The sequence below is a fragment of the Perissodus microlepis genome, chromosome 11 (assembly GCF_051167445.1).
Source record: "Perissodus microlepis isolate ML-2025 ecotype Zambia chromosome 11, ASM5116744v1, whole genome shotgun sequence".
Taxonomy (NCBI): domain Eukaryota; kingdom Metazoa; phylum Chordata; class Actinopteri; order Cichliformes; family Cichlidae; genus Perissodus; species Perissodus microlepis.
The window spans coordinates 19,739,450-19,756,042 of record NC_140471.1 but is presented as its reverse complement, the minus strand read 5'-3'; the positions used below and the strand labels follow the sequence as shown (position 1 = coordinate 19,756,042).

The 16,593-nt window shown below is 42.3% G+C and overlaps 1 protein-coding gene across 1 annotated transcript in view; it reads left to right on the top strand.

Annotated features, from left to right (window-relative positions):
- Positions 1-516: 516 nt before the first annotated feature.
- itga8 (integrin, alpha 8) overlaps positions 517-16,593 on the top strand; it is a 42,189-nt gene continuing 26,112 nt past the window's right edge. The window contains exons 1-12 of the mRNA XM_084943010.1: positions 517-965; positions 1,241-1,371; positions 4,066-4,166; positions 4,877-5,000; positions 6,709-6,770; positions 7,225-7,270; positions 9,110-9,235; positions 10,603-10,647; positions 11,970-12,013; positions 13,380-13,436; positions 13,578-13,630; positions 13,716-13,921. Of these exons, the coding sequence (XP_084799136.1) occupies positions 772-965; positions 1,241-1,371; positions 4,066-4,166; positions 4,877-5,000; positions 6,709-6,770; positions 7,225-7,270; positions 9,110-9,235; positions 10,603-10,647; positions 11,970-12,013; positions 13,380-13,436; positions 13,578-13,630; positions 13,716-13,921 (1,189 nt within the window). The 5' untranslated portion in view covers positions 517-771. The remainder of the gene's footprint in view (positions 966-1,240; positions 1,372-4,065; positions 4,167-4,876; positions 5,001-6,708; positions 6,771-7,224; positions 7,271-9,109; positions 9,236-10,602; positions 10,648-11,969; positions 12,014-13,379; positions 13,437-13,577; positions 13,631-13,715; positions 13,922-16,593) is intronic.

Sequence of the window (16,593 nt, the reverse complement as noted above, 5' to 3'; positions counted from 1 at the left end):
AACTTCCCATGATAATAAGAGGCAACTTGCGGGTTTCTGTCTTTTTGTTTCCTTCCTTTTATTTTCAATTTAAAAAAAGGCTCTGATGTGTGCTGAGCTAAATATATTCTACTGCGTGGTCTGTCACCTCTTCAAAAAAATTTTTTTGAAGGGGGGTGTTTTTTCTAAGATATGCAGCCTAACAAAACTAGCACATACCTCGATTTTTCTTTTCTTTTTCCCCTGCAAGTCGACATAATAATTACTGACATAATTACAAGTGATTATTCTCCACGGAAGGAAACGCAGCCCAGTTTAACGGCATGGTTAGCCCGTAAAAGTAGGCTCTAATGTGCTTTAATTTACCAGTCTCTTTGCATTTGCGTGCGCACTGGCCATATCTGCGCGTGCTCGGCCCAGTGTTTAATATTAGTTATTGTTTCGGGATGTCTTAGAAAAGCTCCTGTGCTATAAAGGGAGCGGTGACGCGCCAGTCTCTTCTGCGCGCTCAGATGTGGGGGGGTTTGCCTTGTGATGTGTGGGGGGTAAAGTTTTGTGCGGAAGGCGGGGGCGCGGCTGTGTAGTGTGGAGGCTCTGGGCAGACTGGTGGTTTCAGGGTGTCAAGAGTCAGTTTTGGGCGAGCGCAGCAGAGTGCATGAAGGAAACCGGGAGCAGGGAGAGTTGGCGGGCTTAAACTCTGTACTGTGCGAGCAAACCTCACCTGCATCTTGGAATCTCTCTCACCCCCTGTCTCACTTTTTGGGAATAGTGGGAAGCTTGCTGTTCCTTGGGATGGAGCGTGGATGGGACGGTGTTTCATATGCTGGGATGTGTATTCTGGGTGTTCTGTCCGTGCTCTCGTCGGCGCTAAACGGAGTTTGGGGGTTTAACTTTTACGCAGAGCATCCCACAGTTTATAGGGGACCCGATGGAAGTTACTTCGGTTATGCTGTGGACTTCTACCAAGCTACCGCCGACAGCAACACGTGAGTGGCAACATCAGGGCTGAAGCTGTCCTGCAGAAGTTCTTCTTAAACTGTACCTGCACAAATTGAACACATTGCCTAACACTAATACTAATAAAATAATAAAGAAAAAGAGTGATGGGGGGAATAATGAAATTCCAAGAGCGTCATTATCTGTCTTACCTCTGACAGATTAAGAAAAACAGAGTAAAAGGACCTGCCATGTATGAGAGTTTATGCATTGTTTGAAGAGTACATTGTCTTGCATGTGTCTTGGTTTTTCTTTTGCCTATTAGGATCAGTGTGCTGGTTGGGGCTCCCAAAGCCAACACCTCCCAGCCCGGCATCGTAGAGGCTGGAGCCGTTTATTACTGCCCCTGGCCTGGGCTGCCTGAGAGCTGCAGACAGATACCCTTTGACAACTCCAGTGAGTTACCTGAAGCCTGTTTTCTCTCTGTCTTTCTCACTGACCTGAATAAACATGAGGTAGACTGCTGGTTTCTTTGCAGTAAATAGAAAGGCTGGACAAACTGTGAGCCTGTCACAATCATTGTTTCACGAGTTCTCATATAAGTGTTTTATTTAATACCAGAGATGAAATTGAACCATCATTTATTTCACTTGTAATAATTCCTTTTAGAATCATAGGTGGCCCCAGATGTTATTGGAATTGAAACCACTGTTTTATAACCTGTGTGTGTCTGTTTAAGTTGGCGCAAGTGTTATTGGATGAAAAAAGAGAGAGATGAGACATGTGGGTCTCATCAGCTTCCTGTAACAATAAAAAAAAAGAAAGAAAAAAAGTATGGCAGGTTTGCTGGTGGATTTCTTCATCATGTTGATTATGGTATCCAGTATATTATCAACAGTGATGTCCAATCAACTTTTGTTGGTGGGCCTAATGTCTCTGACACACGCTTCTCTATCTGAGTTGGCATGTGTGTGTGAGAGAGAGAGAGAAAGAGGGAGAGAGAGAGAGGAGGGGGTAAACTGAATGCACATGGGAATTTAGTTTCCCTTCGGAAGAAAGGGGGATTGGGCGAGGTCTGCTTTTTATTAGATCTTGAAAATGTAACCCTGTCTCCTTTCCCTCCCCTCCATCAGTCTGTCCTTCTCTCTCTCTCTCTCTCTCTCTCTCTCTCTCTCTCTCTCTCTCCCCCCCCTCTCTCTCTCTCTCTCTCTCTCACCTATTACAAGGACTTCTAACATCTTTGTGATGACCACAAAAAGTGAAGTGGTGAAGCAACTGGCTTATCAGTGCAGTGATAGGAGTAACTCTGCTCTCTTGTAGTGTTATGGGCAGATCTAACATATCCAACAGGATCCATAGAAAGATAAACATATATATAAACAGCAGATTGTAACTGAATTAACATAAAAGCCTTCAATCCATAAGAAAAAAAACCTTTGAAGATGAAGCTGCAGTTGGAAGCCATACTGCTGCAGAGATCATATATCTGTCATATTATTATACCACAGTGTGACTATGACTGGATAATTTATCAACAAGCAGCTGATGCGGAAATGCAACTGCTGATAGCTGATCAGCTGATAAAAGCACTGCTTCAGTGTTCTGCCTGAACTACAGCAAGGCTCCATGAAGATAAAGACTGAGATGTTTTGTTTTCTCTAAAGTTAATTACAGTTATTTTTCACCGAGGGGGGTTTAGTTATAATTTGAAGTGTTTTGGGGGTTAATTTCAGGTTTGAGGGACAGAGGCATAAACTTGGTGGAACAAATTTGTGTGTGAAGTCATGTGTGCATCTTTCCACTACAATGGGGGGTTATGCACAAGTTGATTGATGACCGTGGCCACTGTGGATATTTCTAGAGTTACAGCAGACCCATTCTTACAGGTATAAACCAAACTAGGTAGGAGGCACATGCATACACACACTGATGCACACTGTACAAAGTATTCAGAGCAGAGTGCTGAGCATCTGTGTGCACTTGACTGGTTAATGTCCATATATCAACTTCACGTGCATCTGATTATGCGTGTGCATGGTTTCAGTGACATTATGCAGATGTGTCAAGTCATGCCAGTGAAGTGAAGTGAATAGGAGAGGGGATGATATGCTATCACAGATTAATGATAGATTGGATGTCCGTGTGAGTTAAGAAGTCTGGAAAGTAAAGCTGAATACTCCACTGCTCCACGTCTGCTCTGCTGATGCATTGCTACTCAGTTTACCAGAAAAATGATGTTTTCATTTAGAAACACTTAAAAATGATGAATATTTTTGAAATTCTATTTTCCTTTTCCAAGAAGAGATGTAGGTAATGTTCACAATCGCACAAAATACATGCACATCTGAAAGCAACACCTCGCATAACCCGATCATCATAATCATTCAATACCCTCATCCACTATTACTCAGGCTTTGGGAATAAAAGTGGCAGTGATACTTAATTGAACCTGTATTGCCAGCACTGCAATGTTAATGATTACAATCCTTTTTAAAAATACACACACACACACACACACACACACACACACACACACATACATATATATAATCTACATTATATATAATCTAAAATCAATCTTGACTTTAGCTGGCAAACTTGTACTGTACATCTGGTTGTCTGTAACTTTAGTGTGTGCTTGCTAAAATAAGGTGTTTAATGAAGAGAGGTCTGCACTGCATGGCTGGACTTTATTAACACTGAAAACTACCTACAACAGAGCGAAAACAAACATGTACACACACTTAACACCAAGTCGACACATAATTGTAATTCCAATCGGGAACCATGTCCATGTGCGCTTTGTGGGGAGGGGGTGGGGGCTCTATGTATCTGTGTAGGGTCAGAATGAGTCTCTTAAGTCTTGTTATTTTTTATGAGCTTTAACTTAAAAAAACCGTCTCTGTAGTTTGACAAATGTCTGTTTGTGGGGGACAGATGTTGTTCTGATGTGTGTTATTGGTCTGTTTATGATGTTGCTGTTTGATCTTTATTGTATCTAGGGCAAATGTTTTCTGTGCTCACAAGCAGAGCTACAGGCAGCCTCAATGGTCAATATCTCAATATCGCTTTTACTGCCATCCATTATACATTATATCTTTTCTGTACTCTTACGGTACCCTTTATGTCTTTATTTTTTTTTCTCTCCAGATAACAGAATGATTAAGGTAAATGGTACCAGAGAGCCTCTGGAGTTTAAGTCGCACCAGTGGTTTGGAGCATCGGTCAGAGCACACAAAGGCGAAGTGGTGGTGAGTGGAAAAAGTCAGATATTATCTGAATCATTTAACTTATCCCACACAGATTTTCCCTCTACATTCCCCTCTTTTCTAAAGAAAACTGACGAAATCTTAACTGATTTCAGATCAAGAGGGAAGACGCACCAGCAAGTAGCTCTTCATGGTGACCATATTATATTAAGTCGTAAGTTAATAAGAATATCTAGGGTGATTAACTGGTGTCAGGGGATTCAGGTACAAGGGCACTACAATTTCATGCAAAAGCTGCAAGATTTTTTCATAAATGGAAATTAAAAAGTTCCATGTAATGGCGTAAGAGCAAGCATTCCTCAGAAATATATCACACTCTGTCTGGTGAAAAGAAATTGTCACCATCAGGGTGGGAGTACAAGACACCGCCTTTGCAGACTTCCTGTGGCCAACTTCTCCGTCATACCTTCCAACATAACTGTTAAACAAATCCAGGTGATTTGAGGAGTTTGGCACTCGCGCCGTGATGCACACAGTTTTTGTTTTTTTGTGTATTGTCGCGACGCTGCTGCAGAGCACTTTGTTCTTAAATGTATTTCCTGTAACTGTAATGTCCTTTCTGTTGTGGTTGTATTTATCTGGCAGTTGCACTGACAGAAAGGGAACTTCCAAATGGATAATAAACAAAACTAACTATGGCCGTCATTTGTTTTTAAAACCGGAATCAAAGTGTTTTTTTTTTCATTGGGCAGGCATGCGCTCCTCTGTACCACTGGCGGACAGTGAAGATGAGTGGGGAGAAAGACCCAGTCGGGACCTGTTATGTAGCCGTCCAGAACTTCAGCGCCTACGCAGAGTACTCGCCATGCAGGACCAGTGAGTCACTCTGCAGCCCTGTCTGGAAATGTTTCCATCAACCTGTCGTTCCTTTCATCCCCTCCTCCCTTTGTTTTCTGCCTCTGCTATCAGGATAAACATAAAATTAACCACGTCGCGTCGACCAGTAAGGCACCACGATATCACATGACGTATACAAAGTGCATATTTTTCATTTTAGTGGACAGGAAAAAGCTGATGTTCACTAAAATTTCATAAAAACTTGCATTCATCGTCTGTGATGTTGTTGCGCCTACAGATAGCATTTGGTTTAGTTTTGGTTTTGAGATATATGCCTGAGATTTCCAGCACGTATATAAAATGAGCTGCTCGGAGCAAGAATAATCCTCAGTTTCTCTCCCGTGACCATCACAGTCAGGATTACAAAGATATCTGAAAACCCAGACGAACAAAACAAAAACCGTGTGCGTGGCGAGGTCCGGGTAGGGAAGGTATGGAATTGTGCTTCCAGAATAAATCACTTTCTCTGATGTTTTACAAGTTGCCACAGTAACCTGAAAATATATCCGTCACTAACAGTTTATCAGACTCTCTCTGTGGCCCTCTTCTTTCTGTCATCAGTTCTGTAAATGGAATTTATGGGATTTTCTTTTTTTCATTCTCACTTCCTTCCTGTGATCTCTCTCCCCCTGTGCAGCGATATGAGCCGGCATTAAACTTTGATAAGGAGAAATGAAGGCTATCAGGTGGCACATCATAAACAGCAGAGAAAACCTAGCCTTTGTTGTCCACACATACACAGACATTCATACTTGTGCTCCCTCTGGTAGTTGGTTCAAAGCCGTAAACTCAGCTCTTCCTGAGGAGGGAACGACTGTGCCCTGTTTTACAGGGGAAGTATTTCTGCGTCATGTTTCTAAGCTTTTTCTTTTTTGTTTGCTTTATCTTAACATGTATGTGCAACCATTCAGGCTGTAACACATTTTTTACAAGTGCGCTTGTGTAGTTACGCATCATTAAAGGTCACTCCAGGGGGCCACTGAGATGGAGAACAATTTATGATTGGCACATATGTTTTGTGTGTTCATGCGCCGTTAGATGAAGTAATTTAAACAGAACAGTGGTTTTACATTTTTATGTATGCCGTAAGTGCTTGATTATCTTAATTATCTAAATATTTATTTTGACAGTAGGGATTTTTGTAGTTACATGGTTTCATCTATTAGAAGCTATGATTTTGGCACAGTTGAATACCAGGAAATTGTCTCAAGACAAAAAAAAGTACCAATTAATTGTTGCACTCCTTGAATTTTGTCAGACCGTTCAACATTAATACAGCAGAATCATAAATTCCCTCTTTTTTAATTCTACTTAATTCCTGTGAAGACTTGTGCCCTGCATTATTCCCAATGAGACAGTAAAATGCAGTTTGTTCAAAAAACCCAAAAAACACTCCTACTAGAGCTGCACTGTGTGTAGGTCTGCGTGCATCCCACTCCACATGCATTTATCAGTATTTTTCTTGCAAACTCGATGACGAGGCCCCTTCGTGCTTAAGAAAGTCAGTGGAGAACCATAAACTGTTCTTCCCTCCTGTGTGGGTGACACCTAATTGCTCTCTCGCTCTCTCTTCAATCTCAGGTAGTTTCTATGTGCAAGCCAAAAGTACTTCCCTAAAATAAGTAAGATATTCCTTTGAGCGCTTCTGTTGTTTCAGTGTTTGCATGTGTGTTCATGTTGCTTGCAGATGATCCAGACCCAGAGGGACAGGGATTCTGCCAGGCTGGTTTCAGTGTGGATTTCACCAAGGTATAGACTGGAGCGGCAGTTACACTTTATTACCCAAAAACCTCCTGCACACAATTTGTCGCTTCTCAGAGTTCACGCAGAGAAGACTCCCATCAAAATTTATGGGCAATGGGAAGATCAGAGAGCATTTGTCCCTAGAGAAGCCTCCACGCCCGATGTGACCCATCGCCTCGTAACACAATAGACCAGACACACATAAATACACTAACATATACACACGCATTCTTTCACTGTATAGTCAGTATGAACCTTGACCTTTCACTCATGGTCCGGCTTTACCCTCCTTGCGTACAGGAAGCTGTCATTCTCTTCAGGATGTCAGAAGGCAGCGGGAATCATATGGCCACATTCACACAGCTATACACATTTTATAAACCTCTAGTCACACTTGCACAATTTATTTAATAACAATTCCTCCACTATGACTAAGCCTACTTAATTGTATTTATTCCAGGAAGGAAAGCTGGTGGTAGGAGGACCTGGAAGCTTTTACTGGCAAGGTAACTGAAACAGCAGTGTGTAAACCTTTGTTTACTCTCTCTCTTGCAGTGATTTCATCAGTGGGACAGTGTTCAAATCAGAGAAAAGAATGGAGATGAGTTTAGCAGTCGGGACAGCCCACCTACACACATATGCACACTGGACACACTTTCCAAATCTTACCTAAGCGAAGGTGGAAAAAAATGCGTCCATTTCTCTGCAACCCTTTTATATTCGCTTTTCCTTTCCTCCTTTTTTTTTTTTTTTACTTAATGCGTCGCTCTGTCTGAAACAGTGTAACAGGAAGTTGGTGTTTGGGCTCTGTAATGAGCTGATCAGGGGGTAATGGAGTGGAGGAACTGCCCCTCTGCTCCTCAGAGGAGCTTGGGGAGCTCTGAGGGGAGAGGAAGAACCTCAAGCCGAGGCAGCAGGGTTGAGAAGGACAAAGGAAAGGGGTGGCAGAGAGAGAGAGCAGACAGGACGGCCTGAGTGATAGAGCCCGGCGATGGAGATGACAGAGAGAGAAGTGATGGAGTATGTTGATGAGAGTCAGACACAGAGCAAAGAAGCAGAACGATTTATCTCCTTGATAAAGTCAGAGCTGAGGTCAGTCAGATTGCTGGATATGCATGGGTAGTCTAAGCAGAGGGATGAAGTGTCTTAATAGGTGTAGACACAGCTTGAGTGTGTCATAGTTAAGCTGTGGAAGTGTAGCGGTACTCCCCCTACTCCAGGTGTTACAGCGCGCGTGTGTGTGCGTTATCCAACATTGTGCAGCTGCTTGCAAGGAGAAAGGACACAATTATTCATCACTTGAACAAACTCATTTTTCTTTACTTTCTTTGTAACCTAATGATCTTTGGCCTCTGAGGCACATCAGCTGCTTAAAAAAAAGAATAATGTAAGACATAATGTGTTTTTCAAAAAAGAGAGAAAGGAAATAGATTAATTTTTTTATTCAGAGATACAATGATTACATATTGTTAAATAATGAATGCTGTGGCATAAAGGACTGCACTAGACAGACATCATACACACCCTAATGGACTGCTCTCTCTCTCTCTCTCTCGCCGTGCCCTCAGCACTGGCACGGCAGCCTGCCTCCAGTTAAAACACTTCCTCCAAATGTTTATAAAAGCACTCAGCCTGGATTTTATGGCCTCTAATATACAACAATTATCTTCAGCCTTCAGCTTGATTCATCCTCCAACAAACTCGCATAAAGCCTTGTTATCGCTGAGTGAAAAATAACTCGAAATTAGCAGCACTGATTTATGCATCTCTGTTAACAGTTTATCTCCTCAATCAGGTTGTAGTTTAATAATGAGTCGACACGGTGATATGAGATAAAGTCGGCACAGTGTGTGAGAGAGGGAGGATGAAGGGCTGCGAGAGGAGCTGAAGGGAGGGTTAAGAGGGCACATTTCCCTCCCCATCAGTACACACACATTAAGGAGGATTTATGGAAGGCTGAAGGCGGCCACAGATAAAATCATTTGTTTGTCTGACCTCTTGTTCTACAGCAGAGGAAGGGTGTTGTTTGTGTGCACACACCTATAATTCAGAAACCTTGTGATGGAGAGGGCAGCATTCTTCTTGGGAGTTTTTAAAGGCGTATTGGCCAAACGTATCAGCTTTTTGTTCTGCAAGAACTAAGATGTGTAAGTGTTTCTGCCTCTGAGAGGATTGTGCGCTGTCTGTGTCTTTCATGTGGAGCGAGCCGTCCAGCTCCAGCAGTTATTTGCAACAGTGGACAGCAGGGCTCCCTACACAGAGTCTGAGCTTAAACCGCTGCCTATAAACAGATGTGGCTTTCAGATTGATTGTTTTTCTCCATCTGCGTGTGTGTGTGTTTGCAGGTCAGGTGATGACAGCAGGGATAGCCGAGATACTGAATGGCTATTCGTTAAAGGCAGTGCTGAGACAGGTTTCGGGAGAGAAACACACAAGAGCTGCTGAAGACACACATGACGACAGCTACCTTGGTAACATGCATTAACAAACACACACCCAAGCTTACATTCAGGTCTATAATTATTTAGACAGTTTTTGTAATTGTTGCCTCTGTACACCACCAAAGTGGATTTTTAAATCAAACAATCAAGATTTAATTAAAGTTTAGAGTTTCAGCTTTAATTCCAGGGGTTTAACAAAAGTTTACTATTCATTCTTTAAGAGATACGGCCATTTTTATACACAGTCCCCCATTTTCAGAGGCTCAAATGTAGCTGGACAGCTGACTGACATGAGGTTGTTCTCACATCATTTTAAGTTAAACAGAAATTAAACGCAAATTGTAAAGCTTTCTTTTTTTATCTTTTCAATGAAACTCTTGATATGAGATACAAGTGAAGGAGGCCATCATTCGGCTAAAAAGGAAAATAAACCTATCAAACAGATAGCAAACGCCCTAAGAGAGTGGCCAAATCCACAGTCTGGTACATTCTTAAAAAGGAGTGCACTGGTCAGCTCAGCAACACCTCGAGGCTTGAATGACCGCAGAGGTAAACATACTGCAGGATTATTTGTTTGGTTAAGAAAAAGCCCTTCAAACACATCACTAAAGCAAAAACATTGTGTATTTCTGATACTCTGCAATAAAAAGACTTTCATGATGGAAAGTCAAGAGGCTTTACAACATAGTGCAAACCACTCTTTACACTCAAGGACAAGAAGATCCGATTTGACTGTCAGATGACATTTAAAAGACGCTGAACATTTCCAAAGCAAGACGAAGGAGAGAAACAGCTCGTGATCAGAATCCTACCACATCACCCGTGAAACATAGTGGAGGCAATACTATGTTATGGGCATGTATGGCTGCCAGTGGAAGTGGGTCACTATTGCTCATTGATATAACCACTGATAGAAGTATCAGGATAAAATGTGAGGTGTGGGGGCTGTGCTCTCTGCTCTGATTGAGACAAATCCAGCGAAACTGATTGGATGAGGATACTAAAATGTGCAAAAGTGACCCAGGAGTTTGTCATGGCAGAGAAATGGGATATTCTTCAGTGGCCAAGTCAGTCACATAATCTCAACCCTACAGAGTGTGTGGTTCATTTATTGAAGACCGAGAGACTCAGAAACAAGCAGCAACTGAAGGTGGCAGGATAAATGGAGGAAACAGAGCTCTTCATGGCTTCTGTACTTCATTGATTGCAAACGATTTTCATTGAAGTATTAAAAAACCTTCATGTTTTAAATTAGTTCATTTTCCCTGTTACATTTGAGCCTCTGGAAATGTCGGAATACTTATGGACCCAACTTTATGAACAAATCATAACACAATTGATAATATTAGACAACTGCAATTGAATTATAACCACATGTGCAACTGATTTCTCCGTAGGTTACTCTGTGGCAGTGGGAGAGTTTACGGGAGACTCAGAACAAGGTGAGAAATCCAAGAATTCATTAGATTTGAGGAACCTCCCGAGAACATCGGCAGTCTCTCCTGCAGCGCCGTCTAAAACATTGCATGTTTGCGCTTTCTCTGAGCGATAGAGAGTGGACAGCTGTGTGACTTTGCCTTTGTCTGAACTTAGCGGCAGTAATTAAAACTGTCTCTGTACGTCTGGGTCATGACCCTGAGTGGACAGGACTTCAAGGACTACTGATAAAGGGCTTTCCTGTCCTCCATTTGGAGTGATTAGAATGATTATTGGCAGACTCTGCAAACCTCTTCATGTCTAGAGCGGGTCCAGAATCTCGTCTGGATTTGAAATATTAGGTGAAAAAGCGCTCAGGCATGCACATATTTGTGTTTTATAAAGGATTTGCAGGTGGGGAAAAGTGCCTTTGAATTTATCTTCAGCTTTTCAAATGTGTGCTTTTTAGAGCCAGAATAAATTCATATAAGTTATGAGTACTAGAAATGTACAAATCCTTTCATTTTTTAAGTATTGTACCGCGTAGATACACTCTGGTATATAATCGTGGGTTCTCTTCAGGTGCTGCTTTTGATGCCATAACTTTGTGTGTGTTTCAAATGGGACAATTTCAACCAAAACTAAAAGAAAACAAAATGTTTCCAGCCACAGTGTCACCACATCACTTTTTAAACCAATTTTTTTACTTCCTCTTTAAACAGCGTCACCACACGGTTTCACGTTAGCTTTATACACCCCCCCTCCCCAGTGTCGCTTTGCTAATCAGCATTTAGTGGGATTTTTACGGGACAACCTTGTGTTTACATACCCCCATACCAACCCTGCAAAGGCCCTGAACTGCCTAAAGCGCAACACATGTCAGAGAGTCTTAAAGAGAGCCTAAAGAGGTTACACATGCCTGCTGATGCACTGTGTTGTGGTGCAAAGCTTGTTGTGGTCTTGTTCCCTAAACCCTCTTCAGACTGGAGAACTGGTTGTAACTGGGAGCTCTGAGTGAAGATGAAGCTGAGAATTACTGGTTAATAGGCCCGCGGTTCAGCCTGTTGAGTAGAGCCAGAAGGCAGGAAGTAGGGACTCTGTCTTCTCGCTCTGGGTGGGACCCTCAGATCGTCACTTTAAGTTCACAACACTGCACTCATCAATCAATACACACGCAGAGCCCGAGCACCCAATCACTTACTTTGTTCTCTGCGACACTTGGCTGTGAGGTCGGTGGGGGTTTCAGGCTTTTGAGACAAACCTCTGTCACTTTTTTTCCTACTGTCTTTTCCGTTGTGCATCTTTCTCGCACCAATTTGACTCTTTGCTTTATTTTTATGTTTTCCAGAGCTGTTAGCTGGAGTCCCAAGAGGAGCGCAGAACTTTGGATATGTGAGTATGGACGGACAAGCCAGTTAGAAGATCGCAGTTTCATTTAGAAACAACCAACTGAGAGACAAAAGAAAAATGAAACAGTGGGAAGTCCAGCAAATATAGATGCTTATTTAAAGTATGTTAAATATTTTAAAAAGAAGAAATATCTTATGCTGTAGCCTTCACAGTCACCAGATCTTGAATCAGCTTATTGCATATGTGGGATTTTTGACGCTTTATGACCAAATACTTTTCAATATCTTCGAGAAGAGTGATGTTCATTCAGCTGAGTGCCAGTGACTTGTCGACAGATATCTTAGATATAATTGGCGGCTCGGTAGCCTAATAAGACATTTCATGCAGATGTTTCCTTTAATTTGTCTTGCATCTGTATTCCATCTGCATGTAAACTTTTATTGTAAAGATGTGTGAAAAACCTGCACTCAGACACAAACATGCACTCTCAAAGACTCATGCAAGTCTTTGAAATTTGTCTGCTGACACAGAAATCTACTTATGTTTGCGCGTATGCCAGTAAACTTTAGTTTGCCTCTTTTTCTTGTATGGGAACTTGTCCCCGGGGCTCACTGTGTCAATCCTCCGTAATGACACGCAGCTTCTGCTGCATATGAAGGCCAGTGGCCCCACGTAACCCCTCTTTGACACACAAATACACAAACATACGACCTGTGACAGTGTGTTCCTCATCCCGACATTGTAGTTGCTGCAAGACTGTCCCTTGGTGTACAGACTGGATGCCACAGAGTAGGAGGATGTAGCTGGTAATTGGTGCAGTAGATGGAGTGATGCAGGTAGACCTGACAGTGGAGTAGCTGTCAGTCCTGATCAGAATCTCTCTGCAACATATTTGACAACTGAGAGCAAAGGAAAATGAAATCTCAAGTTGTTGATTTAATATTTCTTTTTACACGTCCTCATCTGTCTGTGTTCATAAGTCTATCCCTTTTTAGTACGTCCCTGAGACATGTGTGATTGGGTCAGCTTGTATCCTCCACATGTGAGGGTGTGTGTGTGTGTCTGTGCATGTGTGTGTATGTGTTGCCTCTGGCTCCCTCCATGTGGTTGTTATTTCAGTTCTTATGAAGGAATTCTCAGCCTTCCCCCCCTTTCCTCCATCTCTCCCTGCAACCAGGGTTAAAAGGGGGGGGGGAGATGAGGGGAAAATGGTAAGAGCACAAAGAGGATGGTGGTGGTGGTGGTGGTGGGGGGGTGTTTGGTTAAATAAAACAGTTTTTTATGCGGTTTCTGACTTTTTTCCAACATTCTTTATGTGCCTGTTTGTCAGACTGCTCCGCCATGTTTACTGCTCGTACACTAGGGGGACAAAGCTCGGTGCCTTATTAGTCATGTCTGCTTGCTTTAGGTGGCGATGATCAACTCCACCAACATGACGTTCATCCAGAACTTCACAGGGGAACAGGTAGGGCCATCAACACATCACAGTCTCAGACTATCACATATACGAAGCAGCGTATTTGAAATTAGTATTAGATGAAAGTCATGCAGCTTTGTCGGGGTTTGGTTAAAGTGCTGTAGCCTTCCTTCCTTGTCTCTCCATCAGATGGCCTCCTATTTTGGCTACTCTGTGGCTGTAACTGACTTAAATGGAGATGAGTAAGTAGAAAACATCTCGGTCTCTCCAGATGCTTACACTTTCTATTCTATGTACGATCACTAATTCTTCACCCTACCCTCCCAGGACAGATGACGTGCTGGTTGGAGCACCACTTTTCATGGAAAGAGAGACGGAGAGCAAACCCAAGGAGGTGGGCAGGGTATACCTGTACCTCCAGCTGGCTCCGCTCACTTTTTCTGAACCTGTCGCTCTCACCGGCACCTACACTTTTGGACGCTTCGGCACAGCTATCGCACCGCTAGGAGATGTCAACCAAGATGGATTCAATGGTAGGTCTGAGACTTTCCAAGTCAAGGAGAAAGGAAAAAAAAGAAAAAAGATAAATTGACATGGATTAACTTAATCAGAAAAATGAAAAGATACAAGTAGAGCTATAGAAGGGGACAGATATGGAGAAGGGAAAATTAGTTTGATTATATTTTTCCTAAACCTGAATGAACCTTCTTTTATGGGCCAATATTTTCAGGTTAACGTGATAAAAGAACAAATCTTTTTTTCTGTTCCTGTGCTGTTTGCATGGTTATGTCACTGGCTGAGGAAATACTATCAGATGCTGCTGTGTGAGAAATCCTAAAGTTCTCCTGCCAATCAGGAAGTGTAGTGATGAAAGGTTGTCCGTGTGAGTGGTGTCTTCCTGTGACGATCCGCCAAAGGCCATGTGTCTATGTGTGTCTGAGTTATTTTTAGCTCACCAGATGTGCCCTGAGATAAAAATCATCTGGGAGTTTTTGTCCTGCAGCCTGGAGTTCATTCCTCTTCGATGTGTTTGTTTTATCCTCATATTGATTGTACAAATACAGCCACACACACACACACACACACACACACACACAAACGCACACCATGCAGCCTGGAGCCCAAATGTTCTGCAGAACTAAGGCTTGTTGATTGCGGCTATAAAAAAATTAAATGAATGAAGGCGCATCTAAGCCTCCTATCACATCAATCCTGCTGAATTGTCTTTTATTTATTCATGGACAGCATGTGTTAATGAGCCTACCACGCCTTTAAAGTCATTAACCATTAGATCAATAACCACTGGATCAATACTGATGGTTTTTCAGACTAGAAATGTAAATAACATCTGCTCTCTGTTAGCGTGCAACGGTCTCTGAGGGGCACTGATGTGACCTAAGATCTGCCTCCTGAAGTGCCATGGAGACAAAGTACTTACTGAGAGTTAATCTATTGAGTGCACGTCCACGTCTGTGCATGATTTCATTATTCAGTATTATAGTGTAGAATCTCAAAGGAGGGACTGTGATCAAGGCTTTCAGCGGCTTTTCTTTGCTAATGTCAAACCCAAACCGTGGACCATACCTGTGCCCTCGTGTGTCCGTATATAATCAGAAACAGACCGCTTTCTTTCTCTCCGATGAGCTCTTCCACATCATGATCATCACTCCATTTCCAAGATTCTTCTTAAAAGTGGAACCATACCCATTTTGTCTCATCTCCGTGGCTTTACTTGCTGTCAACTGTCAACACATTGCAATTTAGCTAATTTCATTTTCCATGTGGTTTCTTTTGTTTTTCATTTTTATCGGCCAACGCTGTCAGTATTTTTCACAAAGTGTCGGCCTGTTTTTGTCTGAGAAACAGTTCTGTAGTTTTGGTCTCAGTGATCACAGTGGGTGTTCAGTGGGTGTTCTTGATGTTCTTCTTTTTGCTGCACATTCGGAGATGTTGTTGAGCAATGCCCATGAGTGACTTTCACATTATGTGAAGACTTTTAAAAAAAATTTCTTAACTCAGCTATTCAGTTATGTACACATACCCACACATAGACATACAGACTCTCACACAGGCTCATATATACACTTGCACACACACACATGGTTGCATTTATCCTCTCTACCCCACAATCTGCTTCATGTAGAACTAGTTGTTTAGACTGAGAGAGGGGGGGTCCGGAGACAAACAGGATATCTCGAGGTGCTTGGACAGCTACAGTGCTAATGGGTACTTTAATACAGGATGGTGTGACACAGAAATTTAGAGGTAAAACAATAAACTCAAATCTGCTTCTACTTCATCTGCACAGGAGCTTACTGTATCCGAATGCTTATATCTCTTTCTTTGCATTTAGATCCCCCTTTCCTTTACAGATACTTACTTCATTAGTCACACCTTGCTAGTACCGAGTTGGTTCTTTTTGCCTTCAGATCTACCTTAAATCTTCATGGCATAAATTCGACAGTCTGCTTGAAACATTCCTCAGAGGTTTTGGTCCATATTGACATGATTGTATCACATAGTTGCTGCAGATTTGTCAGGTCCGTGATGCAAATCTGCCATTTCACCACATCCCAAAGGTGTTCTATTGCGATTTGGCAAGATGCTTTCATGTTGTTTACAGCAGTTTTTGTAGTGGAAATCGAGACTCGTCAGACCAGGCGACGTTGTTCCAGTGTTCTATTGTCCGGTGTTGGTGAGCACGTGCTAACTGTAGCCTTAGTTTCCTGTTCTTAGCTGATGGAAGTGGCACCTGGTGTGGTCTTCTGCTGCTGTAGCCCATATGCTTGAAGGTTCAAAATGCTGTGCATTCAGAAATGCTCTTGTGCATACCTTGGTTGTAACGAGTGGGTATTTGAATTGCTGTTTCCTTCCTATCAGCGCGAAGTAGCCTGGCAACTCTCCTCTCACCTCTGACATAAACAAGGCATGTTTATGTCAGAGTATGGGAAAATCTCAGTATATCAGCACTTTCTGAAATACTCAGCCAACCATCCTAACCAGTGCTAACATCCATACTATGTTCAGAGTCACTTAAATCACCTTTATTCTCCATTCTGATCACTCTCAGTCTGAACTTCAGCAAATTGTCTGACCATGTCTACACCTAAATGCATCGAGTTTGCCTTGTGATTGGCTGTGTATATATCTACATGTCTGAAGATATTTCTAAAGGAAAGGTTAATATTTTGGTGAACGATGTGCT